General features: G+C 42.9%; 1 protein-coding gene across 4 annotated transcripts; it reads left to right on the top strand.

Moving 5' to 3' along the window:
• Positions 1-26,213, top strand: C4H14orf180 (chromosome 4 C14orf180 homolog). Of its 4 annotated transcripts, XR_005598049.1 has the most exons (7): positions 1-472; positions 9,392-9,492; positions 9,953-10,054; positions 10,535-10,694; positions 14,556-14,679; positions 18,013-18,039; positions 24,865-26,213. XR_005598049.1 is itself a non-coding variant. In XM_039537412.1 (6 exons), exons 3-6 carry the CDS (start codon positions 10,677-10,679, stop codon positions 25,065-25,067), a joined length of 372 nt encoding a protein of 123 aa, XP_039393346.1. In that variant the 5' UTR covers positions 1-472; positions 9,392-9,492; positions 10,555-10,676; the 3' UTR covers positions 25,068-26,213. The 4 variants fall into 4 exon arrangements, 2 of the variants coding, with proteins under 2 accessions (XP_039393346.1, XP_039393345.1); XR_005598050.1 differs by lacking the exon at positions 18,013-18,039; XM_039537412.1 differs by lacking the exon at positions 9,953-10,054 and having other exon boundaries at positions 10,555-10,694.
• The last annotated feature ends 539 nt before the right edge of the window (positions 26,214-26,752 follow it).

Below are 26,752 nucleotides of genomic sequence, written 5' to 3'. Positions count from 1 at the left end.
CTAGATTACAATTTGCCTTTACTTCCTGAAATCACATAGATAAATGCTCCAGTAGTTAACTACGTTGTATTTGCAGTAAGTGTTTTGGTCTGCTATCAGATTCTGTTAGGTGGCACATAGATTCCTGCCTTGCAGCTAGCATCATTTCAGGAGGTATTTTGAAAGATCTTCCAATTATGGCTTTGCTTTTCTCTCACAGCAATTAAAGTCCCTTATTTTAATTTCATTGGAAACTGTAGTGTTTTAGACCTTGCCCATGCAGCTGAATGCTCATCTCTGGATCTTATTTCCAGTCCTCATAAGGCCTGGGTTTGATGACCTAGTCTGATTACAGGATCTTTGACAGCTTTAAAGAAATTTGCACAAAGGAAGGAGACAGCTGCTGTTCTGATGAAGGATTTTTCTGAGCAGGCCTCCCAAGCTAGACGTGCCACTATGAGATGCTGCCTCCACTTTTCATCATGAGCAACAGGTATGTCTAAACAGATTTTGTATTCTTGCCTGCATGGGTCATTGCAATGAACATCTTGCTCTTAAAGCTGCTTAACTTGGATCTGTAAAATGCTGTAGCTTCTTAGTTTATTATTCGGTATTATTCAGTCTTCTATTAACACCAAAGGCCACCTCCTCAGCTGGTGTCACTCAGCATAGCTCCTTTAGTTTATAGATTCTCCAGGGAAGGAACTGTCTTTATCTGTGTTTATACTGCACCCAGTGCTGTAGGGTCTCAATCTCTATCAGGTCTTATGGACACTAACATATTATTGTTTTCCTTGTAAAAAACTGTTTTGAGGGTTTATTAATCTGTCTGAAAAAACGTGTAAAATCCAGCCTTTAAATTGCAGTTTGCAGTGTTGATGGTAGCAATAGGGTTAATAATATTTCAGATCCCCAGTGTCACACTTTGTACAGAAAAAAAAGTCTGAGCAGTTTAGCAACGTGTGTTGTTGGAAAGTTGCCTGTCATGATCACGGTGCCATTTCCAGACACAATAACTATCCTCCATTTGCCTGTAATCAGAGTGCCCCACCATCCAATTGCTATTCTTACTCAAATGCTAAGAGTTTGGAATAAAGGGGGTTTGTGAGGGCTCATAAATACAGGAATATTATTTTAAAATGCATCTCAGACAATTTACTTGGTATATTTTTGGCATAACTAAAGCAAAGATTTCAATAGTGGGGGGTTTGTTTACATGTGGGTTTTTCTCTAGTTTGTCTTCTAATAGATAGTTACTTATTACCAAAACACTCAGGCAGTAGGATATACCCCTAGGAACATAAGCTTAGCTACAGAGATCTTGTGCTGGGTGCATCTGAGAGGTGGAAGGGTACTTGGTCTTCAGATACCTTTCCACTCCACTGATCTTGGGGCCACCAGAGGTCAACATTAGCTCTTGTGTAACTAAGAGCAACCAAAGGGCTGCTTTACAGCATCCCAGTTGGGGCAGTTCCTTTTGCTGGCTGAGGATCGAACAAAACGCCATGCACTCTGGCTCCACCCCTTTCTGGTCTTGCCTTGCCCTCTCCTGCTCCTGCCACAATGCCTTCCTACCCCAACTCCTGGCAAACAGAAGCATGTGGAATAAAGCCAGATGTGTCCTTTATACTAGGAGAACCCTCATCAGCCTTTTTTGGTCTCATTTAAGGTCCCTTTTCACCACTCCATGGCACTAAGGAATGATATCAGAGCCAACAAGTTGGCCCCTAGTACTCTCTTGAGAGCATGGGCATGACCAACAGGGTGTGGTCGTCTTTTTGAGGCTGAGCATATGATCCAGTCAGAAACAAGTGTTGGGAGGAATGAATGCTGCTCCTTTTTGATGCAACAGTAAGGAGCAGCGGGGCCCCACAGTCCTTTGAGCATCTTGCCTTTCACTGGCTTGGCAACTGCTAAGTCCTCCATTCAACCATTGCGGCTGCCCCCAAGCTAGTCACTGCCTTCCCAGTGTCTGAAGAGCTGGTACAGTATTGGATCTGGGAGTCCTGTTCCTCCTACTCACTAGTTTCACTGCCCGCCCCCCAGCCCGCCTGCTGAGAGCTCTTCCCCCACCCTAGCTAATGGAGACATCCAGCAGTCAAGGGAGACTTGCCCACCTCAAGAACCAAAAGTGGGGTCATTCCCCAATTGACCACCTAACCCACAGCCAGCACGGACCTACACCCCACACAACCCCACAGCCAGAGACAGCTGGACAACTTGCGTGCCCTTACCACTGCCAACAGAGTCTGCAGACAAGTCACCTGCCACCACTACTGCTGCTGAGAGAAACAGCTGTCAAGCTAGGAAGTCACCTAGAAGAGCCTCAGAGATGCTGGGGAGGGGGAATAGGATGAGTGAAGAGGTACTGGGCTTGAAGGGGGGGTACATGTCCATCTAGAGGAGCAGCTGGATTTGGGAGGGAAAGAGTATGGAATTCATAGATTTAAGGAGGAAAGAGGAGAGTGTGGAACTGATGGATATTTTGAGTGTTGGGGGGAAGGGGTATCTCATCCAGGGAATGTTATGTGTATTGCTGAGATAGAAAGCTTTTGAGATAGCCCATTCTTAAAATGCTGGCAGCTGATCAGTGGTAATAACCACGTGAGAGGAGAGGAGCAAGGACAACTACTTTTGGGAGGCTCCGTAGTATAGCAAATGAAACAGCAGAGACACCCTTTAGCCACTTGGCACAAGAGTGCACCCTGTGCAGGGTTTCAGCATTGCAGTCAGTCACTTTCCATCATATTGCAGAAGATTTTAAAGAAAAGAAAATGAGGGATCGTGCCCGTTATCTGGAAAGTAACTTCCCACCTCACTTTTGGAATTGATCATATTTTGTCCATAAAAATATGTTGCATGAAGCTTCAGGAGTTCTCTTGAATGTAGAGAGCCAAATTCTGCTCTCACGCCCTCACTAATTTCCACTGACTTCAGGAGAATTGCCTGGGTGTAACTAAGAACAGCATTTGGCCCAACCCATGTGTGCAAATCGGTTTATTGCCAAATTAAGCAGATCGAATCAGTTACATCGACTAACATAGCAGGGGCTCAATCCTGCCAGTGTTACACACACAACTCCCTGCCTGTGGAGCACTCGCAGAATCGGACCCTCAGTGCATACCGTTAATTTGATCTCTTGAAAACATAGCCCAAAAGGGTTTCTTGATAGAAATTTATCTCGGTCAAACATAAGGTAACTCTCCTGGAAATCAGTCACGCAGGATCCCACAGGAACAGCTCTTTGCTTTGGAACAGCAGGTGTCCGTCAGGAAAGCTAACACGACATCTTATCACTGAAAAGCGATGTCTTATTTCCCAGCATTGACATTAGCCATATGGCCGATGATAAAGTAGCACAAGAAAAATACATGTTTGCAGTTTCCAATGCTAGTGACTGTCTAGGCGGGAACAGAACAACACAGATGTTAGAGAGGCCCAGATTCACAGTTCTGGCAAAGTTGTGCTTGGCACAGGAGCAGGGTTTGATGGAAAAAAGTGGTTTACCCCACCTCCTCAGCTCCCTGATTCTGGGAGCTCTGTTGGGTTTCTTTGGCCCTTAGTGTAAGTTAGAGTGGCACAAACGGTACTCCAGTTTTTCCCTGGCTGCCCACTGCCCCAAGGGGCCATTCCAACAGCTGTGAGTAGGTGGAACACAGCAGCGCTCCAGCCTCACCTCATTTCTCTTAGAAATGCCCCCTGCATGATGGGGTATAACTAGGGTGACCAGACCGCAAATATGAAAAAATCAGGATGGGGGTGGGAGGTAATAAGAGCCTGTATAAGAAAAAGACTCCAAAATTGGGACTGTCCTATAAAATCAGGACATGTGGTCACCCTAGGTGTAACTGAGGGTGATAGACTGCAGCAACGCTACCTACAGATTTCCCCTTGCCAAGGAATTCCGAGGTAGCCAGAGTGCTGCCACGGGGTCAGAGAACATCTGGGATTCTGTCCAAAAAACCCCTCTAGCCATATTAGCTCATCCTCTCCATCACACACCCAACGCAGTGCATTGCTGGTGTTTAGTCCAGTCTAGTTTTAAAGGGCATTAGCAGCATGGCTTCCACCATTCCCTAGAGGAGACTGCTCAAGAGTTTTATACATCTCACTGCCAGAAAGTGTTCCCTAATGTGGCTCCTAAAATTTCCCTTTCTTAATTTATTCTCATTGGGTAAAATGAAAAGTGAATGGGACTCATGCTCCTAAACCACATGGGCGATTTTGAAAATGTTCCCCATTACTCCTAGTTATTTCCCTCTGTGCCGCTCTGGTCATCCCTCTCCATCGTGGGGGGTAAGATTCTGATCTCAGTTACCACAGTGTAAATGCAGAAAAACTCTTGACTTTAATGGAATCACAGGAGTGTAAATTGGCCGTGAGTGAGGGCAGAACTTGGCTCATGGTCTGTACAGAGTTCAGATACGTGTAGATTGTTAACATGCACCTCACTCTTATGCATGTTATATGTATTTCACTCATTCCACCTTTTCTCAGACATCAATCCCTCCATTGCCCTCATCGTTGTCTTACTCTTCTCTAACCTCTCTTCCACGAGGTGCTCAAACCTGAATGCCATGTTTCAGCATCAGCGCCATATAGAGAGTTATAGCATCAACTCAGTCCATGCTGTGATGTCTTTGACTATACAGCTGAAAATGCCATTGGCCTTTTTTATTTCTATATCACTTTGCAAATCTCACGTCCAATTGGTTGTCCTCTATCATCTGTAGAATCTGTTTGGGCATTAATGGTTTCCACGTTTCTCAAATCCATGTAGGGCCTGATCCAAGGTCCTTGGAGGTCAATCAGAGTCCTTTGATTTCCACAGGATTTAGCTCAAGACCTTAATCCCTTTGTTTCAGATTATTTCCTGCAGCAATATTAATGTACATTTTAATTAAACTGAATTTCATGTGAGGAAATTAGTTTTATAAAACAAAGAATAAAAAGCAATTGCCACTCAACTTGAACTCCCTTAAAATAATACACTCCATCCATTCTAGTGTATATTTACAGGAGTGTCGTATTTAAGGCACAGGAGGTCATTGTCCCACTCTACTTGGTGCTGGGAAGACCTCAGCTGGGAGCGCTGTGTCTAGTTGCGGGTGCCACACTTTAGGAAAGAGGTGGACAAATTGGCGAGAGTCCAGAGGAGAGCAACAACACTTGACCCGTGTGGAAAGATTAAAAAACTGGGCATGTTTAGTCTTGAGAAAAGAAGACTAAGGGCAGGGACCTGATAATAGTCTCCAAGTATGGTAAGGGCTGTTTATAAAGAGAACCGTGTACAGTGAAGGTAGGGCAAGAAGTAATGGGCTTAATCTGCAGCAAGGGAAATTTTAGGTTAGATGTTAGGGAAAAAATAAGGGTAGTTAAACTCTGGACTAGGCTTCCAAGGTAGGTTGTGGAATCCCCATCACTGGAGGTTTTTAAGAACAGATTAAACAGTTACCTGTCAGGGATGGTCTAGGTTTACTTGGTCCTGCCTCAGCGCAGAGGGTTGGATTAGGTGACCTCTCAAGTCCCTTCCAGCCCTACATTTCTATGACAAGTACATTTGCAATTTCCAAGGTTTTTCTTTCCATGCTCTTTGTCTCCTCTTATTTTATCTCAAGTCAGCAAGATCATTCTGTTTAGTACGATTGCTGCTAGTACTACTGCAGTTAACAACAATCCAGGATTCTTTAAAGAGAAATTGCTTTAGCACTAAAATAACCCCTAATGTACACCAACTGAGAGATGAAAGGTCACTCTGAATGCCCTCTCCAGCCAGCTTTAAGCTCTGTTCAGCTGCAACATTCAGATCAGTAAGACTGACCGATATGGAAGCAATGAGCAGAGAGCTGATATTAGCATTTGGCTACTTGGTAACTCTTATTTAATCAATACATACTTTACATTTTAGATCCCAGTGGCAGGATAAACAGAATGGAGGGGAAAACATCAAGTGAAATAAATCTAATGGTTTATGGGACATTTTTATCTCAAAATGCACTGGGGGTCACAGATAAGAGGTTGATTATGATTCCAAGAGTTTAATTATCAAATAGATGTGCCAAAAACATTTTGTGTCTAAGAAAGTTTGTTTCAGTGGCACAGATATTCTAATATATATGTACTATACATCATCCTGAATACACAGTTTTACTATCTACCCAGAAAGAAGCATGAGCGAGAAGGCGTAATGGTAAGAAATGGAGTCAGATCAAACCCCTTTATATGTCAATTGAGTTACATCATGGATGAATTTGGCCCAGTCTCATCTAAAAAAGTAAAATTATTTCCTGCCAGATCCTAAAGGGGCATGTCAGGGCTTGACTGTGCTCCAGGCTGGCAGTACCACCTAATGGTGGTAATCCAAGGTGTGATGCCTAATAGCAAAAGTCCAAGGATCAATTTCTCTGTCCATTACAGCTCAAGGTAGCACTGCCTATGGTGAGAATCCAGAGGCCACTCCACCTAACAGCTACGGTTCAGGTGTAGCATCATCTACTTGTGAGAGTGGGGGTGAGTAGGGGAACCTGAACCTATCCTACTTCACCAGGTTCCAACCCAGGGCCCTTAGAAACAGTAGCCATCATCCAGGACTCAGGGCCTGATACCCCAAAGCACTCTCCCTGGGTCACTTCCTATCCTTGCTCCAGTGCCTCTGGCATCATCATGGAACAGACATGGGATCCTCGTGTATTCCCCTCTGATCTGTCCCCAGCATCTCTCCCGCTAGCCCTGGTGAGTCTCAGGGTTGGCCAGCTTGCAGTGGCTTTGCTATGAGGTTCGGTCCTGGTGGCCTGGAGCCTTGGCGGCTTCCCAGCAGGAGGCTGCTGCGCCCAACTGCTCTCCTCTGCTGTCAGCCCAGACTGATCTGAGTCACACCCTTTTAAATGCAGAGGTGAGGGGTGTGGCCCCTTGGGCTCAGAACAGCTGTTTAACCCTTGCCTCCCCAGTGTAGAGTTGGTAATACCCTGTTACAGGGCAAATTCTCCATTCTGAGCTGCAGTGTAGGCAGCCTACCCACAATGCATGGTCCTGTTGCATATTCTTCCCAGAATTTGCTCATAGGAAAGTTCTATTCAGAACATGCAGTACGTGATTATAAATTAGCACTGTGGATCAAGGAGGAGAATTTTGCTTTAGAACTGCCTGGTGTATACAGTGCCAGAGCCAGTGTTGTGTCTTCATCAAGCAACTTCTGCTGTATTGTACCAGATCTATAACTATTTTTGATATTGCAATGTTTATTCTAATATTTGCAAACAGCAGCTGATAGACGCCTTCAGTGCACAGGTGAATTCCTACTGACATTGAAGGGAGTTGCAGATATGATCAAAGGACAGTACATAGCTCTGTGTCATCAATGAAAACTTTCACAGCAGATTAGTAATATGGAGCATGAAAAGTGCATGGCTCCCAGGCATGAGTATGAGTGACCCTCATGGATAGCAATAGAAATATTGTAGCATGTTTCTTTTCTTTCTATTTTCCTTTACTATGGACAATTGGCCTCATGATACAATGGGTCTGTAGGTATCAACAGAATTAAGAAATACATGCTCTGAAATAAATGAAAGCTGAGGTCTTTCTGTGACGTTGGACTCACACTAACACAGTTTTAAATGTTATCAGACCATTGGTAATTGCATGGCTTCCATTACACTTTTTAAAAATAACCAAAACACTCCATGAAAATGCCTGCACCCTGAAACAACTGTCAAAAGAAACACTAATCTTCACCCTTCTTGTCACAAAAATTCCCCTTGTGAATGATTTTCACAGTAACATGATTTTTGCAGGACTTCCCTTCTGATAGATATTACAAGTAAGAGCTAGGCTGTATTCCATTGTCCTGCTGTGTGGATATCTTTCAGCAGTGAATTTGTTTCTCCAGAGCCAAAAAGGGGATAGTACACCTTTCAGTGTTAATTATGTGCTCTGGGGAATTAATATTTTTCTGATGTATTACGTGACGGTGGAAAATCACACTTGACCATCACGAAAACTCATCTTGCGGCCTACAGCTGCATGGCTAAATTATTAATGGCATGTACACAGAACCACTAATGGTGGAATACTGAACGAAGGATCGGTTGACACTCAGGAAGTTGGAGGAGATATGGAAGACTCCCTTCTAATTAATCACCTTTCTGTTTTGTTATACTGATCTGCAGCTTCCAGTTACAACTGCACCCCTTGCTGTATGCTATTACGTGATTTTGTTTTCAGATTGTTCAAGATAAAGTTACTTCATTATTAATATATATGCACTGTGCATGTACATAAATATTGTATATGTACGTGTGTGTAAACCTATTGGAAGTGTTAATAGTTAAGATAAACTAAGTCCATTATCGCAATGTGTGACTATTTCTATGACCCTATTTGCAATAAAACCAGATTCAATGATATGAGAAAATTGCTAGGTTTCGAAATAATTGAACCAGGCCAGATGAATCCCCACAAAGGCATCATTTACAAAGTACTTTGCTTGTCTAAAATATTTATTCCTGCTGGAGGAAATGGAAAAAGAGTTCATACCGTTACACTGCTATCCTCTGAGCGTAAAATTGTTTTATTGTGTTATGTTTATTTCCTAGACATCTTCCATTGGGATATTGCAGGAAAGTATTGTATGTGCAATCAGTCCTTTTGTGTAGGCCGTTCATGTTTATTCACTGGGAAGTCGATCATGAGGGTTTGGGGTTGTTGTTTTTTTTCCATGTTTTTCTGCTGACACCTAAATTCCCTTTTCTTGTAAAGACACATATTTGCATACACAATGCAAGCCCTTAAAGCCAGCATTTGCCAACACAGTGCTCTCTGCGATGCCATAGTTTTCCCCTCTGTTTAAGATAGGAAATAGTCATGGTAACTTGTGGAGGATGTGTTGGCTTTAATGATTACAACTTCACTATAGAAATTGGCCTAAAGTCCTCAACCACTGGCTAACAATATTTTTGTTTTGTTTTAAAAACATGGTTAGTTTTTGACCGTTGAATACTTGCAACAAACGGCTTGCAGCAATCTACAGACATAGAATTAGTCCCAGAAATTATCCATTGTTTACATATGAATAATGATATGTTTACAAAAATCACTATCTGTTCATAGACAATTAGCAAAGTGAAAAAGAGATGAAATTCATCAGACAAATTATTCGTTAGTAATTATTTGTCCAGTTTTACTTCTGATATATGTTGAGTGAAATGAGATCACCGCTTTGATAGGAAATAACTTAAAATAGGACAATGAGGTTGGAGAAGACACTCCAGACCTTTACGGAGTAATCTATCTCAGTATGGTAACACTCACTTCTTCTCTTAGTATCACCTTAAACGTCCACTGCAGTTATTTTAGTGAAATCCTTCATATCGTACATTAAACTGTTTGATTCTTAATGTATATGCGATTTTAGGTGACTAATCTGCAATCAAAAACACTTCACGGGAATGGATCAGTCGCTGTTATAAAGTTTGAGCTTATAGCATTTTTTCATGCTGGAATGTGAGGGCTGAGGTAAGCACTTGCTTATTCAAACATTTACAACTATTGCTGTCCATGTTATAAGCATCTAAAGGTGAATAGTTAAAGTGGCAATTTTAAATGATCCTTTCTTAGAGCTGATTGGCAATTTTGCAACCATACTATTTTTTTTGATGGACAATGGCTTTTCAAGTAAATTGTTGCTTTATTGTTGCCAATAAAATTTCTTTTTGTTAAAATTGAAGGGGGGGGGTCAAACTGGTTATTGCTTTTTCATTTTTTGAGAACATTAAAACCTTTTCCTCCCAACCTAAAACTGTCAGTTTTCATTTACTGAAAACCAAAAAATGTTTAGTTTTAACTTTTTTGAAGACACCCCCCCCACACAAAAAATCAAAAACAAATTTTGTAAATAATGAAAAGAGTTTTGTTTTCACTGAATTTTTTGATGGGGAAAGAAATCATTACCCACAGTTCTAATGTCTACGGCTAGATTGCGGCTTGACCTATGCAGCTGTGCACGAGAATAAGCTGGAATAAAAGATACCCCACCCTTACACATCTACATGGGCTACATTAGTATAGGGGTATAGAGGTAAGAGAGGATATTCCCCTGCTTATTACCATCCTGGGGCAGGTGGGTGGGGAATGGGTGGCTATTTGGCTTCACCTCCGTACTTGCTGAGCAGAGTAGCTTAGTCAGCATATGGGTGCTGGTATAGACCAGCAGCAAATTACTATCTGTTTGGGGCAAGGAGGAACCAAGGAAGGAATTGTGATGTAGTACTTCTGGGACAATGCAGCTTATGCACCCTTCCTTGTTCAGGGCTGTGCCTCAAGTCAGACCCTAGCCATATGGCTTCATACTGATTTGGGCATCTGTTAAAATTTCATGTAAAAATCCTACATACTAGATCCTCAGATGTGCTGAGGGCCTCCAGGGAGCTCCTGGGTAACTTCATCTCCCAAGGAAGTGCCTGGTAATTGAGGGCCCTTGAACCAGGAAGCCCTCAGCAACCTGCCTGCATAGGGTCTCATATGAACAGTTATAAGAAAGAAATTTCCCCCACTAAAGAATGTGTTGACACAGCGCAGTTGAGGACTTCCAGACACAGTGAAATCCTTGCAAGAGGCATCAGAGAGTGGATTGCCAGAGTTTTAGAAGCCCGGCAGCTGTTAGCCTGTTGCAGCATGAGGAAGAGTCTTCAGTCTCTCCAATGCACAGGAAGGAGAAGGTAAGGTGAATAGTTGAGTTACTTCAAACTGCTCTATTTACATGCAGCTTACAGTGGAGAATCCCAGTTTATCAAAAACTAGCTGCCATCCTAATCTGAATGCTGCTTTCCTGTCTGCAAGTGAAAAGCAAAGTTCATTACACTGTCATGCTTTTAGCCCACGGTTTATAGTTATATGAATGGTGCAGACATTTGGCAGGTCCTCAGCTGGTGCATGTCAACAGAGCTTTATCTTCAGTGAAAAATGTGAACACCAGCCCTAGCCCCAGCACAGATTTCTTCACCTGGTATGTCGGCTCATTCACGCTGGCCAGTGCATTGGATGGAGAGGGCCAAGACTCTGTCCATTTCCCACTCTTGCCTGCTACAATGTGCAGAAAGGCGAATAGCAGCTCCACAGAGGCTGTTCTTCTTCTCCCAGTTGGTGAGGTGGGTAACAAGAGGACAACATATGCCCCATTCTCCCCTGTTGAGATTCGTTATCAAAACAGTGTAAATGATAGCAGAACTAAGCCCACTCATCCCACGCGGTAATACATTTGCCCCATGTTTAAGGAGCATTTGTGGGGATTTCACCAAGTCCTATGGAAGAGCAGAAAAGCAGACTAGGTAGGCATGCCATCATGGATAAATAGCCCCGGGAAAACAAAACACTAAGCTTTGCTTATGCTATTTATGCAGTAAAACAATAAAATATCATATTTCAATGATCAGCACTGGGGTTTTTGATGGAAAAATGTATATTTAATTATGACTGGCCTTCACGGTTTGACAAGGGGCTGTTAAAGCTCCTTTGAGAGTGAATCACATCTCTTCCCAACTAAAATTCTATCAATGATTTTATTATAATATCTGTAGAAAATTCTAATGTTAAAATCCCACTTTATTACTATAATAATGGAACGTGTAAAGTGAGGCCATAACTGTATTGGAGAGAGATATATGTGATCCCACTACAGCTATATCATTTCCTGATGACTTTCGCCCACATATTATCAACAGAAGGAAGATTAAGAGCTGAGCTATTTGCAAGAGTTTGAGATTGGGAATGGTTTCTAAAAAGAAAGCCCAAAATGATCATAGAAATGCAACTATCATTATGAAAAACACAGCCTCATTTACATACATGGATGTAGAAACATTTGTCTGTGATCTAATCCATCTAACTCCTTTCCCTTTAGCAGAAAAACCTCACTTTTCAGTTGCCTATCCAATAATATCACTAAAGTAGAATTGTTGGATATGTCCATACTTATCTTAAATTCACTTATTACCTACTCCAGCCACTTTTCCTGCATGTCTATCACTTGCTGGTGGTTCTCTTGGAGAACATGCAATGAAGTAGAAGGGCAGTGAGTTTAAAACTGATAAAAGGAAATACTTTTTCATATTCATATCTATTCAGTGGAACTCATTGCTGTGATAGATCTCTGAGGCCATTTGCTCAGCAAGATTCCAAAGAAAGGACTGGACATTTATATAGTCACCAAGAACATGCACAGTTATAATAGAAAAGATTGTGGGGGAAAAAACTTCAAGAATTTTGGAAAATACATATGAGCCTTCATGCTTCAGGACTTAAGTTAGTCTGACAAATGAAGGGTGGGAAGAAAACTATTGGAACAATTTACCTAGAGATGATGTGTAGTCTAGATCATTTGAAGTCTTTAAATCAAGTCTTGATACTTTTCTGAAAGAGAGGCTGTAGCTCAAACAGAAGTTATGGGCTTTATGCAGGAATTGCTAGGCTCTATGGCCTGTGTTATGCAGGAGGAAGACCATTATGATCATCCAGTCTGACTGCCTGCATATCAGGCTTGTTCCTTCTGGTCTTAACATTTATGAATCTGTGAGATTTTCCCCTGTGTGAAGATTATTCCTACTGCTGGATTTCTTGGATCTTCCTCAGAAGCATCCGGTAGTGGCCACTGTCACAGTCAGGCTATTGAACTAGATGGACCACTAGTCTGATCGGATATGGTGATTCCTATGAGCCTATGAGAAGGATCTTCTCTAGGTAACACTTCTACATTTTATCTTTAGCCCATTCAGATCATGACCCCTTATTTTATTATTCCCTCCCCATAATGTGAATAGGACTTTTCCCTAGATCCTGGTATGATCCAAGGGTAGATTCATGTCCGGAATGATATGCCCTGGTGTCCAATCCTGAGGTCCTATCATAGACCTTACTCAAGTATTAATTCCGCACAAGTCCTCCTGACATCACAGGGAATTAAATATGCACTTAAGTGCTTTGCTGAATCAAGACCTGAGTTAGGCCTGATTAAAGACTTGGTGGCAAGATTTGGTTGCAAGTTTATAGCCCTTTTTCCCCTCCTTTCTAGCCCCCAAAAGAATCATTCCACATGAACATTGTTCCCCTGATTTGTGCAGTTTGGACAGGGATGCTGAACTCTACCCATATATGTTCACACATACAGAGTTTGTCTTTTTCCATTTGTTGATATGGGATTTTGATTGAAGTGGAAGCCAGTGAAGCCTGGTGTGATACATGTCCCCTCTACTTTGGGAGACAGAGTTAGCTGGGAGGGCAGTTGGCACAGCCCTGCACATGATGTAGTATGTCTTAATCCAGTGTCTGCAGCCTGATACGTGTGTGTAGTTGGGTGGGTGAGAGGCATTTGATCTGTGTGAATGGGCAGAAGGAACAGGCAGTAAGGAGTAGAAAGATTAAACTAGGGAAAGAAGAGGGGATAGAACAGAGTGGGTTGATGGGGATGAAAGGAACATAAGATGGAGAGGCCAAAGTGATGAAACAGGAGAGGGAGGTTACAACAGTGGAAACAGCATCAACCAATATTAATTTTTATTAGTGTTACCATAGACCCTAAGAGCCCTAGTCATAGACCAGGACCCCATTGTGGTAGGCGCTACCTTCACCGTGCCCAGCAGGTTGTCCAGGGAGGGAGGATGGACACCTGTGAGCAGATATATTTATCCTCATCACTGGATTTCGATCACAAAGTAATAATGTAGCAGGGAAAACTCCCATCACCACAGTTAGGCCTTGTCAAAATATAGAATGGTACGTCTGCTTTGCCCACTTTCACTGGGTGCATGTGTGCAGTGCACAGTTCTTAACTCATCTGCCTGGGACTCACTTATAGACTTTGACCACATCATGATAAAGTTCATTTTTAAGAGGAAACAGGGATTTTTAATTTTATTTTGTTTGTCGTTTGCCCGCAGGATCCATAATAATCTGATTCTATGATCTAAGATTGAATGTTGTTTTCAAGCAAAAGTGAGAAAGACAATATAAGTATATCTAAGTTTTAAGAAGCATATGAGTTACCATAACATACACATCAGGATGATACACAAACATGAGACTAGTGTGTCATACCAGTCGCTACAATGATATGTGCTCATCCACCATGGAACTGCTTAACTTGGAAGAATAGTTTGGAAGACATCCCTATAATATTTGATATCGTGTTTGTGTTTTTTCTATCCTATTAGGACTATGCCGCTTTTTTAAGCGCCACGTACTTTCAGATTAAGAAAAATCCCTTTTTGAATTAAATCAGTTTGTTCCAAAAATAACAATTCTTGCATTTTTATGTTTTAACCAAGTTCTGTTCTGTCATGCCTTCTGGTGATGACAAGTTCTAGTGAACTCCAGATCTATGACTCTGAAAGCAAGCACAGTGTTACTTCACTGTAAATACTGCAATGATCTGAGTCTCAACAATGTTGCAACAAGTGTGTTTCAGATCATGTCTTTTGAAGGACACCATACAAATACTATATAACCAAAGCAAGTTCAAAGCTTTCATTCAAAAGGCATTACTCCAGTTTGAACAATGGCATTTTGTGCTTTGATCAATTATCTAGACGAATTGTAGTAAATGTCCGCCTTCGATACTGAGAAAAAGGCCACCCGTGAACCAAGCTGTGAGTGAAAAGCGAAAAGCAGAGAGAAGGGTTCGATTTCGTGAGCCAGAGATCACTGGATATGGTATGTTTAAGATATTTAAACTATTTATACTCTCCCAAGAGTGGCATTCTCTTTCCAGTGTTTCCACATCTTTTCAGATCCCCCTCCTCTCCAATGTCTGTTACCACAATTCATTGTGTTATCTGTGTAAATCGGGCCAGTTTCTTGGGGTACAATCCTTCAGCTCAGTCTTCAGCACAGGTGGATGTGATCCACCTTTCTGCCTTCCCTAGTGGCAAAATAGGCCCTGGCACAAGTTAAAACAACCACACAGCTATTTTCACTGACCTCCTGGAACAGTCCCCTAAAGGAGCATTCTAACAGCTCATGATTGACAGAGCAATAGGTTCTGGTCATGTCCCTTTTCACCCCATCTCATCCCATCCCAGAACACCCCCTCTGTGGACCAGGGATGGAGGTGGTGGCCCTTTAGGACAGATTTATGTGCTGTTTATGTCACTCTGAAGCAAAAGGGATTTAGCCAGGGACTTCAATGGACTTTGGCCAGGATCACGTTATCTGTGGGCCTTTCTAGTCATTCAGAATTTGGCACATGAAAGGATCCAGTAAGTTGACCCTAAATTCTGTGGATGTCTGCTTGCATGCTTACCACCACATGTCTGAGGAGAAATTATTCTTCCACATCTCACTCCCAGCATTTATGTCCATATCAACAGTAACAAGTGCAAGAATCTCTCTCTAGTGCAAGTTGGGAGATGTGGAATGGAATTATAAAGGATCTGATTCTCCTCTCATTTAGAACCATAGAACCACAGGGTTAGAAGGGACCAGAAAGGTCACCCAGTCTAACTCCCTGCCAAAATGCAGGGTTTGTTGTGTCTAAAGACAGATGGCTCTCCAACCTCCTTTTGAAAACCTCCAATGAAGGCCCTTCCACAACCTCCCTAGGCGGTCTGTTCCATTGTCTTACTGTTCTTACAGTTAGGAAGTTTACCCTGAGATTTAATCTAAATCTGCTATGCTGTAGTTTGAATCCATTGCCTCTTGTTCTGCCATCTGTGACAAGAGAAAACTGTTCTCCATTTTTATGGCAGCATTTCAAGTATCTGAAGACCACTATCATGTTCCCCTTAATCTCCTCTTTTCCAAAGTAAACATATCCAGTTCTTTCAGCCTTTGTTTGTATGGCTTGCATTCCATCCCTTTGATCATCTTTGTCACTCGCCTCTGGATCATTTCCAGTTTCTCTACATCCTTTCTATACATTGATGAGCAAAACTGAACACATTATTCCAGCTGAGGCCTAACCCATGCTGAGTAGACTGGTACTGTCACCTCCTGTGACTTACATGCTATGCCTCTGTTAATTCAACCTAAAACTACATTTGCTTTTTTTTTTCCCAACGTTATCTCATTGCAGACTCATGTTGAGGTTGTAATCCACCAGAACTCCCAGATGTGCTGCTGTTAAACCAGCTTTCCCTCATTCTGTATTTGTGCATTTGTTTTTTTCTTCCCTAAGTGTAGCACCTTATATTTGTCTTTGTTGAATTTCATTTTGTTGTCCATAGCCCAGTTCTCCAATTTATCAAGATTCCTCTGAATTTTAGCTCCATCCTCTAAAGTGTTGGCAACTCCCCCAGCTTTGTGTCATGTGCAGATTGGATCAGTTTGCTCTCTCTATCTACATCCAAGTAATTAATAATGATATTAAACAACACTGGACTCAAAACAGATCCCTGTGGAGCCCCACTTGAGACCTCCCTCCAATCTGACATCATTCCATTAATAGTTACTCTTTGTTTGCAATTGCTTAACCAATTATGTGTCCACTTAATGGAAGTTCTGACAAGCCGGCATTTCTCCAGCTTACTTATCAGAATGTCATGTGGAACTGTGTCAAAAGTCTTGCTGAAGTCCAGGTATATTATGTCCACTGCTTCCCCCTGTCCACCAAACCAGTTACCCTATCGAAGGAAATCAAGCTGGCTTGGCATGATTTGTTGTTGGTAAATCAATACTGGTTGCTAGTAATTACCCTTTCATCATCCAGGTATTCACAAATTGAATATTTTCTACATGCTGTAGTAGCTTCCCAGATATCAAAATTAGGCTGACTGATCTATAGTTCCCCAGCTCCTCCTTTCCCTTTCTCCTTTTTTAAAGATGGACACTACATTAGCCCTTCTCCAGTCTTCCAGGACCTCTCCTGTCATCCATGAATTTGTAAATATTATTGCTTATGCTGGTTTCCACTGAATCCTAGAAATGTAGGACTAGAAGGAACCTCAAGAGGTTATCTAGTCCAGGGGTTCTCAAACTGGGGGTCGGGACCCCTCAGGGGGGAGTCGCAAGATTATTACATGGAGGGTCGTGAGCTGTCAGCCTCCACCCCAAACCCCGCTTTGCCTCCAGCATTTATAATGGTGTTAAATATATTTAAAGTGTTTTTAATTTATAGGGGGGGTCACACTCCGAAGCTTGCTATGTGAAAGGGGTCACCAGTACAAAAGTTTGAGAACCGCTGATTCTAGTCTGTCCTCCCTGCTCTGAGGCAGGATTAGGTATACCTAGCCCATCCCTGAGAGGTGTTTGTTTATTCTGTTCTGTCAGGGATTCCACAACCTCCTAGGTAACCTGGTCCAGGGCTTAACTATCCCTATTGTTGGAAGGTTTTCCCTGATATCTAACCTAAATCTCCCTTGCTGCAAACTATCCCATCGTATTACTCCTGACTCACAATGAAGTGTAATTGAGAGGAGAATCAGCCCCAGGTTTTTTTAAGACATGAAAAATTCCCAGTCTTTCGCTTCAAGAGCCATAACTAATTTTCTTTATTGCAAACAGCCTGTGATTAAGCCTCCCTTGCTGCTTGTCCATACAGTGCTATTAATACAATTCAGTTAGAGGCTGGTAAGCAAAAGCTTGTTGGCGCCACTGACATTTTTCCATTCGCTGTATTTTCATGCTGGGTTGTACTCGAGCTCTCCTTGCCAAATAGGCACCATTCCGGGGTATTGTTAGATGAGGAATCCATGTTACAATAGTGTTTGTTTTAAACTTAACTTCCTACCTCAGCCTGCTGGTCTGTCTCATTCTCATGTTGGAAATTATTCAGATGAGGCGTTCCTTCTTGGCAACAGCTACAAAACCTCTCTTCCCAATCACAACAGCAGCAGTCGCTGGTTCTTACATTCCTGCTCCATCACTGTCTGTTTTCCATTTCTTCCTGAAATGCTTCTACCTTTTCACACTTGCCATTTTTAGGTAGCAACTTTCACTTAGTGGGCCAGAGGGCCCAGATTCTCATCAGGCCTCCTAGCTCCTATTTCACTCTGCTACCCTGAGGCAGCCTTTGTTAGCGTGTAAGAACATTTTCATTCTCTTTTCTAGACATTTCCTGCTGGGACTACAGAGTTGGTAAGTTGAAGTTTTACATTATAACTGTGGGCCATCCCTGGCACTACCCTGAGATTGCCTACCTGCTGCTGCGATTAATTGTGCAGCGATACTCCATGAATAGGAATTGTTTCATGCTGTCAGTGGTTTTGTGTGTGCATGAAGCACAATATGTGATCAGTTCTGCTCCAGTATTTTAAACCAACAGAAGGTAAGACAAATAGAGAAAACAAGAATTCAGTCCCTGGAGCCAGGTTTAATTTAAACATAATTAATACATTTTATGGCAATAAAATGGGTCCAGGTTTTTCACGGAGATAGGGAAAGTGAAGCCCCCGTAAGCTAAGCTGACGTTCTCTCGGCTGACTTCTACCCGTGGTGAATATGCAGTTCATTAACACAGTGGTGATGTGGAGGAAATAATTAAAATAATCTGTTTTCTCTTCTTGTGTGTGCAAGAATATTCAAGGCAAACAAAAGTTGCAGAAACACTCCAGGAAATCTGTGTGCAAGTGTTATTGACTATATTACAGGAAGATCTGGAGGCCCTCCCAAAACCAAGACTGGGACTAGGGTTGCTAGGAGTCTGGTTTTCGATCAGAACGCCTGGTCAAAAAGGGACCCTGGTGGCTCCTGTCAGCACTGCAGACTGGGCCAATAAAAGTCTTATTGGTGGGACTGGCAGACTCCCTACCCGGCTCCGTGTGGCTCCCCGGAAGCGGTGACATGCTCCTCGGCTCCAAGGCGGAGGGATGGCTTGGGGGGCTTTATGTGCTGCCCCTGTCCCGAGTGCAAGCTCTGCAGCTCCCATTGGCCAGGAACCACAGCCAATGGGAGCTGTGCCTATGGGCGGAGGCAGCGAGCATGCACCACACAGAGCCGCCTGGCCGCGCCTCCACCTAGGAGCCAGAGGGACATGTCACTGGTTCCAGGAAGCCCCCCAAGGTAAGTGCCGCCCACACCCCCTCCCAGACCCCAACTCCTTGCCCCAGGCCTGAACCCCCTCCTGCACCCTAAACCCCTCATCCCTGGTCCCACTCCAGAGCCTGCATCCCAGCTGGAGCCTGCATCCCCCCTCGCCATCCCAAGCTCCTGCCCCAGCCCTGAGCTCCCTCCCATACCCAAACTCCCTCTCGGCGCCCGCACCCACATCCCTTCATCCCTGGTCCCACCCCAGAGCCTGCACCCCCAGCCAGAACCCACATCACCTCGCACATCCCAACCCCCTGCTCCAGGCCTGAGCCCCCTCCTGCACCCCAACCCCCTGCCTCAGCCCCCTCCCACACTCTGAACCCCTCATTTCTGGCCCCACCCCGGAGCCCACACCCCCTCCTGCAGCCCAAGCACCTGTCCCAGTCTGGTGAAAATGAGTGAGGGAGGGAGGGGGAGAGCCAGCAACAGAAGGAGGGGGGATGGAGCGACTAGGGGCAGGGCCTCAGAGAAGGGATGGGGCAGAGGATTGAAATGGGGAAGAGGGCAGGGCAAGGATGTTCAGTTTTGTGCAATTAGGAAGTTGGCAACCCTCACTGGGACCCACTGTGCCAGGTGCTGTACACATACCTAGTTACAGATCTTCCTGTTCTGAAGAGCCCATGGTCTAAATAGACAAGTTAGAAAAAAAGGGAGAAGAAAGGATTAGTATCCCCATTTTACAGATGAGGACCTGAGACTCATCGACATGCTGCATCAGATCCTCAGCTGGTCTAAATCAGCTGAGCTGGTTACGAGTGATTTGCCCCCAGTCACGCAGAACATCTGTATCAAAGCCAGGAATTGAATCCTGAGCTTCTGTGAGCCAGTCTTGTACCTCTATCACAGACCAGCTGCCTCTTTATTATTTGTAACAAACAGTTCAGCTAATAGGGTTAACGGAGCCGTGTGGAGGACGGAAGTTCCACTACACAAAGGATTTTTCAATTTTGAAATCTGGCTTGGTTACAAATTGCAGTGAAAACTGAAAATTACCCGGTACATAATTCTCCATGAAGGAAAATTCCAGAAAAAAAATTCATTCTGAGTTGTTCGAAATGTTGTGTTTCAACAAACTCAGAATGTCTAGTTGTCAAATCCCACTTTAAACTTCTTCTGTTGTATAGATGATAATAATACAAAATAAACTGTTTTGAAATGAGAATTTAATTTCAAAACAAAAAATTGAAACATTTCATTCAAAAATGACTTTCTTTTTTCATTTTTAACAACAAAATTCTGGAAAAATGTACCTATTTTCACCAAGCTTTTTGATTTAAACTGAACTACATATGCTGATGGAAAATAACTCCTTTGAAGTTTCACCAACCAGTTGAAGAATTTAGCCCTTTTTTCTGTTTCCAAATTAGACATGAGCAGACTGATTTTTTAAAAGAATTTATTTGCAATTGTACAACAAACATCGTTAAGCCTGAAGGTTGTTTTCAATTATCAGAATTCACTTCCACTATACCTGTGCACTGTTCATTATTCATAGGATCTGATTGTTGATCTCAGGCTGGTGGTGGTTATTCCCAGCTACAGAAGACATACCAGCGCTAGCTCTAATCGAGCTACCATGCTACAAATAGAGTGAACGGCAGGAAAGGCTAGCTGACCTGAGTACATGCCTAGCATCTCAGACAGGGGCGTAGCCCTTCCCACTTCACATGTCCCCTGTAGCAATGCTTTATTCTTAGCACACTAGTTCAAGCACATGGGTATGCCTCCTTGAGTGGGGAATTACTCCCCGAGCTCAAAGTACAGACATATCCTCAACTGTAATTTTTTCTGTTCCCTCATTGAAACTTTATAAGCAGGGAGTGAGCATTTCCACCATGAATGGGGACTAACAAATATCTACATTTATATCTGAAGTGTGAATCCCTTGTAAACCATGCAGAGAGCAACGTTTGTGTGATTTATAAACCCTCTGCAAGAATGTCAGAGGAGAGGGAATAAAAAGGCCTGAATCAAAATGTGATTCTCAATTCACACGATCAGTTCCCAAATCATTTTCACTACTATAAGACTAACTGTGACCTTTTTATTGAAGTCTGTCACCCAGTTAAGAACAAGGAACAATATCAGGTGATTCGAGAGACAAATCACACATTGGAAATATCGAACAGCACATAGTTTCACTGGAAAGAGCTGGTGAGCAATCCACAGGCTAAAATACGTTCACATAAACCTTTTGTAGAATAATTCCAAATAACAGACAAATTAATAAAAATCGAAGCCTATTCACAGATAATCTGCAAGCAGAAAGAAGGGCTACATTCAAATGAAGAAATTATTTGCTGCAAATAATTCACCCAACTCTATTATAGAGCATCGATTTGGCTTCTGGTGAGCTTTCAAATGATTGCTATTAACATTCTACCTTCTCCCCGCACACTTTTTGATACATTATTATGTGCTTGTTGCTTGATTTTATGACTTTTACCTTCCTTTATGTACATCTGTATGACAGCTTAATTGACTGCTATGTATTCCAGGGTTGGTAATAGAAGCTAATTTAAATACGCTACAGCTAATGTCAGTCCTTTACCCATAACAATACACACCACATCTTTATCTTCTTATTGATTATGTGCATATGCCAGGCAAATAGTTGCACACTCTCGCTTTTTATTCAGGCATGAATTTGGTTTTCGAGAGCACATTTAATACTTGGAGTGCTTTATAAAATAATACTGACTGCAATGACCATGCAGACCAACAGAACACCCATTACGCTCTCAGAAATAGCTCATATATGCTGTTTAGGGGTAAAAGATGGATGGTTTGTGGCTAAACACAAGCCTGGGAATTAAGAGAGTGGAAATATATCACAGGTTTCTGTGTGAGTAGATTGCCACAGCTCTTATTCGGCTGGGCAAGGAAAGGAGAGGGAGGCTGGTGCAGCTGCTGTTGTGGCAGGATATGGGGTGCGGCTGCAGAGGCAGAAAGGGGTCACCTTTGATAGTGAAGGATGGGGCTCTGGGCTGCAGGGATACAACCAGGTGAGCGGCAGGCTGCAGTGGTCACCAGGCCCTGATTTCTGTCATTAGAATGCTGTAATCTTTAAATAAACCTAATTTAGTTGCTACATATAAGCTTTTGTAATTTCAGTGCAGAGAAGAAGACAGGAATAACATGCCCTCTGGCTTACTCCATTGCTCAGACTACAACTCTGGCTGCAATGAGGAGAGCCCCGTACTCCCTGTCATTGGCAAATGATCAGGGGAGTCAGGGAAAGGGATGGGAAGTAGCAAGACAGCCCCCACAACCTGCCATCCACAGTAGATGACCAGGCACACAGGGAGTAATGAGCTGTTCCAGGAGAGGGTGTGAAGTAACTTACTCCTACCCCAGAGCAGTGGGGAGGAGCTGGGAAGTACCCTATGCATTGCCCCTTACTCAAAGAAGACTGTATGGTTAGAGTCTAGCTCTAATCCTGGTGTGCCTGTTTCTTTGCCTGTATCATGAGGCTGACCCTTCTCTGATCCACTGGGGCATTGCAAGTCTCAGCTTGTCAGGCAGGCAGAGTTTACCCAGATGCCCACCATAGAAATGCCGACATGTAGAATAGTAACAATCCCGCATTCAAGGTAATTCAACCAAATTACACCAGCTGAGGATCTGCCACCTAACGTCAACACCTGTGATAACCACCCAACAGAACTGGCCAGATCCCCCTCTTGTTCTGATCTACTTTAAATCACTGCCCGTGTCTGTGTTCTCAGCTTCCTTTTACTGCTGAGAACCTCCGCCATACACAGCATGACCTGCATACGCTGCACTGACCCGTGCTGCAGCAGGGAGCATGCACAATTCCTTCCCACTTTGTTGTGCTGCTCTCTAGAATCATAGAACCATATGGTTAGAAAGGACTCCAAGGGTCGTAATGCCAAAATCCAGGATTCAGTGTGTCTAAACCATACCAGACAGATGGTTATCCAGCCTCCTTTTGAAAGCCTCCAGTGAAGGAGCTTCTTCTTCTCTAGCTAGTTTGTTCCATTGTCCCACTCTTTTTACAGATGGGCAGTTTTTCCCGGAGATTTAACCTAAATCGGCTATGCTGTAGTTTGAACCCATATTGTCCTGCCCTCTGTGGCAAGAGAGAACAACTTTTCTCCATCCTTTTTATGGCAGCCTATTCCTCCAGGTGGGATACAGCGCAGGAGCACAGTGCAAATCTATTGCACAGGTGTCTTAAGCAATGAGAAGCACCTATCCTCAGAAGTCGGGGAACTCTAGACACTTGATGCCAGATCCTAGCCCTTAGACTAGTGGTGCAAAGTTGCTGTAGTGCCAGCTTAACTGGCCAGTGTAGAATTCCTTCTATCTGGGTGTATCTTCCAGTGGGATAGGAATGCTGTGATGCCACCTCTCTTATTAGCCCCCAACTGGTTGGAAGGAAAGCAATTATGCCCAATGGCCCCCAACTGGTTGGATGGAAGGGGGTTATGCCCCCATTAGTTCCTGAGCTGTTGTCATGGTAGTGATAGGATACACCATGGAAAAGTTATGGGTGAGGTTAAACTTCATTGAAACTGGTGGGTGTCACTCAGGATAAGTGTACAAAACAAATGAGCTCCTTTTTGGAACCAGAAAGTGGAAACAACAGAACCACCCAGAACACAGCCACATGGCAAGGCTTGAGTAGAAGTTGAACTATGTGACCCCAAGGAGTTTGCCTGACTGATATAGCAAATGTAGGTGCTGGGGCAGTGATTGGTGGCTTGTGTGCCTGTGTAAGAGAGAAACACCATATACCAGACATAGAGAAGGAGAAGAAACCCAAGGGGACAGCAGAACAAGCACTAGGGATGTGGCCCTGAGAAAGGGGTGAGAGAGCTTTTTGGGCAGAGTGCTGTAGAAAAGAGGCTTAGAACTAGAAGCAAAGAAATTATCTCCTGCTGTGTTCAGGGAAACTGGACTTTGTATATTCTTAAATAAACAGGATTGCCCCAAAGAAATATCTGGTTCCATCATCAATTTCTCATCTTAGTGGAAATAACCGGCAGGACCCTAAAAACTGGCTAATTTCTCGCATCATGACAGGGTAACAGAAAGATTCACTAAAGGTGCATTCTCATATCTAAATATCTATTTGCCCCTGTTATTCCTGACCAAACCCTTTGAGAACGTTGCAATGGCATAACCCGGCTATAATAGACAGCAGAATGGCACCCAAGCTGTAAAATGTAGCCCAATGATTTCGTAGTATGCCTGACCCCCTGTGATCTGAAATGTCTCAGATTATTTTTACAAGCAAGAAGAAATGTTTACAATATATTCCTTTTTATGATTAAGCACAGTGAACATTCCAGTGTGATTAGCAAGTTTAACATTGAGAGACAGACTGGCCCTGTGAAAGCATTGTAAATGCGCTGCTCAGTTGACACATCCTCATCTCCTTCTTATTTTAATTAGCAAGACCTGTAACAAGTTAATGTTACAGGGAAAAGGCAAGTAATCTACTTCCTCTCTCTTTATGGAACATTTGTGAGCATTAAATAATTAGTCGTGGTTGCTTAATATTCTCTAGTATTTAACCTAGTGTTTTGCTTAAATGTATAAAAAATAATTGCTGTGAGGAAATTTGAGAACATGCATTAACTATGGTAATCCTGTTCTTATTGTAGATAATTAAACCCTTGTAATGCTCCATTAGATTACATCTTTTATATTCAGTAGCCTCTGTAGGGAGGTGTGACTCGCTGCCATTTAACTGATGCATATAGAAGCACTCACAACCAGGGCACTGCTTAACCTGCTGTTTCCAGAAAACCAGGACAAAGGCAGCAGTGGGGGGTCAAATTTGGGAGCTGTTGCAGACAACACTAAAATAATGCTTCTTTCTTTTCTCTCCCCAACCTCTCCCAGCACATGACAGGCCATCAGCTGGATTGCCCTTGCTCCTGTGGATTTCGCTTTGTTTAGTGCTGATCCTGGCTGTGAGTCTGTACTACAGCAGCGTGAAGCAGAATTTCAAAGTCTTGGAAGAATTTCAATCCCAGCTCGTTATCTTCTTTCTTCAGATAAGACGGGTTGCTTTGAAATGCTGGACTTGGTTTATGCGGCAATAACGGTGTCACACGTGTGGAATTGTGCATGGCCCAAGACAAAGATCTTAGCAGATAACATCTAAATGTATATTGCAGCACAAGGCTGACAGCCCACTCAACCCAAACACCAGAGAATGTGCCAGCCTTCCCTTTGAAGACTAATAGAGCTGACCCTGTCGTGTACACACCTTTTCCTGTAGCCACTTGTCTTCCATTTCTTTTATTATTATTGTATATATTACACTAACACCTAAAGGTTGCAACCAAAATCAGAGCTCCCTTGTCCTAGGCAATACATAAATATCTGGTAAGAGATATCCCTGCCTCAGAGAGTTTATAAACTGAAGAAACAAGAAAAAGCAAAGGAACAGAACACAGAGATTAATTGATTCAATCAAGGTCACATAGGTAGATAATACCAGGAACTAAACCCAGGTCAATCAAGTCTCAGGTCACAAGACCATCATTCTGCTCTGTTTTTGCTACTGCAATGTGTGCAAGCATTACTTCTTGTGTTCGAAGGCTCTGCAATGCTGTATTTTACACATATGTGAAATGATTGTGAGTAAAACCTTGGCAGATGGTGTTCTCATTTCCCCTCAAGCTTTCTCCTATGTGGGCAAAAGATAGCTCTTGGAAATGTTTCACCGGGCTCCCAGGCATGGAAGAGAGCATGCAAACTCATTTAAACAGGCTATGGTTATTTGCTTAATATCACACACAACAGAATTGAATCCCAGGTTAATTATCAAGTCAGTAGTTTAATCCTATGAGTTTGATTCAGTCCGTAAATCTCATGAGCCAAGTTTACATGGTTTGTGACATCAACAAACTTCTTCAATTCACTTATAGCTTGTATTCAGTCAGGGGGCCACGTATTCATTCCATGCATGCTCAACTATAGTTTAAGGCTTTGCATAATGCTACAATTGAGTGTTTATGAAGGTGGCAAGGATAAAGCTCCATTGTTTTAGGAGCCCCCCCCTCCCATTAATAGCCTACAGTAAAGATATTTCTGAAGGGGATCATTTTAACAATGATAGTGCAATAAATGCTGAATGCCTCTTGTATGTGTCAAAGTGGACCCCAATGCGTCTATCCAAGTGTGTCTCAAAGAGGGCCAACAAATTCATCTGGCCTGTGAGCACTAGCTTCCTGGACTTTATTTTCTCCATAGGCATAAATAGCAACATCCTTTTTTCCCTGGCCTTCTTTTCATGTAAAATTAAAAGAAAATATTTTGACAAAGTGCCCTACTGTATTCAGAAAGATAAAGACTACCTGAGAGTCTGCAACAGCAGAAAAAACCCTGTGAAGAAGATGGAAGACAATGCTAGCAAGATCCCAAAGTCCCGTCATGACAACCCACAAAACATTGTGCATATTATTGTTGATTGATAAAGAATATTCTATATTGCACTGAGGGGCAACAGCACATCATCTTGCAGGCAACTTAAAGTAGGCAAAGAATTAAATAGGAACAGGGAGAAGCAACCTTTTCTCCTAAGGAATGCATGCCTCGTCGCAACTGAAAATGGATGAAACCAACTACAGTATTGAGCCTCAAAAGCAGAAAGAGGGGACTTCAGCAGCTAATCTGACGCTCGCCATAAGATGTCACAGGCCCACAGGCAATTGCATCAGACAAGCTGCCAGTTTGGGGGGCAAAGGATGCTCACATAGGTGTATTCATCCCTGTGACTTTT

The sequence above is a fragment of the Mauremys reevesii genome, linkage group 4, assembly GCF_016161935.1.
Source record: "Mauremys reevesii isolate NIE-2019 linkage group 4, ASM1616193v1, whole genome shotgun sequence".
Classification (NCBI taxonomy): Eukaryota; Metazoa; Chordata; order Testudines; family Geoemydidae; genus Mauremys; species Mauremys reevesii.
The sequence above is the reverse complement of the archived record's forward strand: the minus strand, read 5'-3'. Positions and strand labels throughout refer to the sequence as shown.

Coding starts and splice junctions, on each gene's coding strand:
- C4H14orf180 (XM_039537412.1), top strand. Junction 14,680..18,012: donor GCCAGAGATCACTGGATATG/GTATGTTTAAGA, acceptor TCTCTTTTCTAG/ACATTTCCTGCTGGGACTAC. Junction 18,040..24,864: donor CTGCTGGGACTACAGAGTTG/GTAAGTTGAAGT, acceptor AACCTCTCCCAG/CACATGACAGGCCATCAGCT.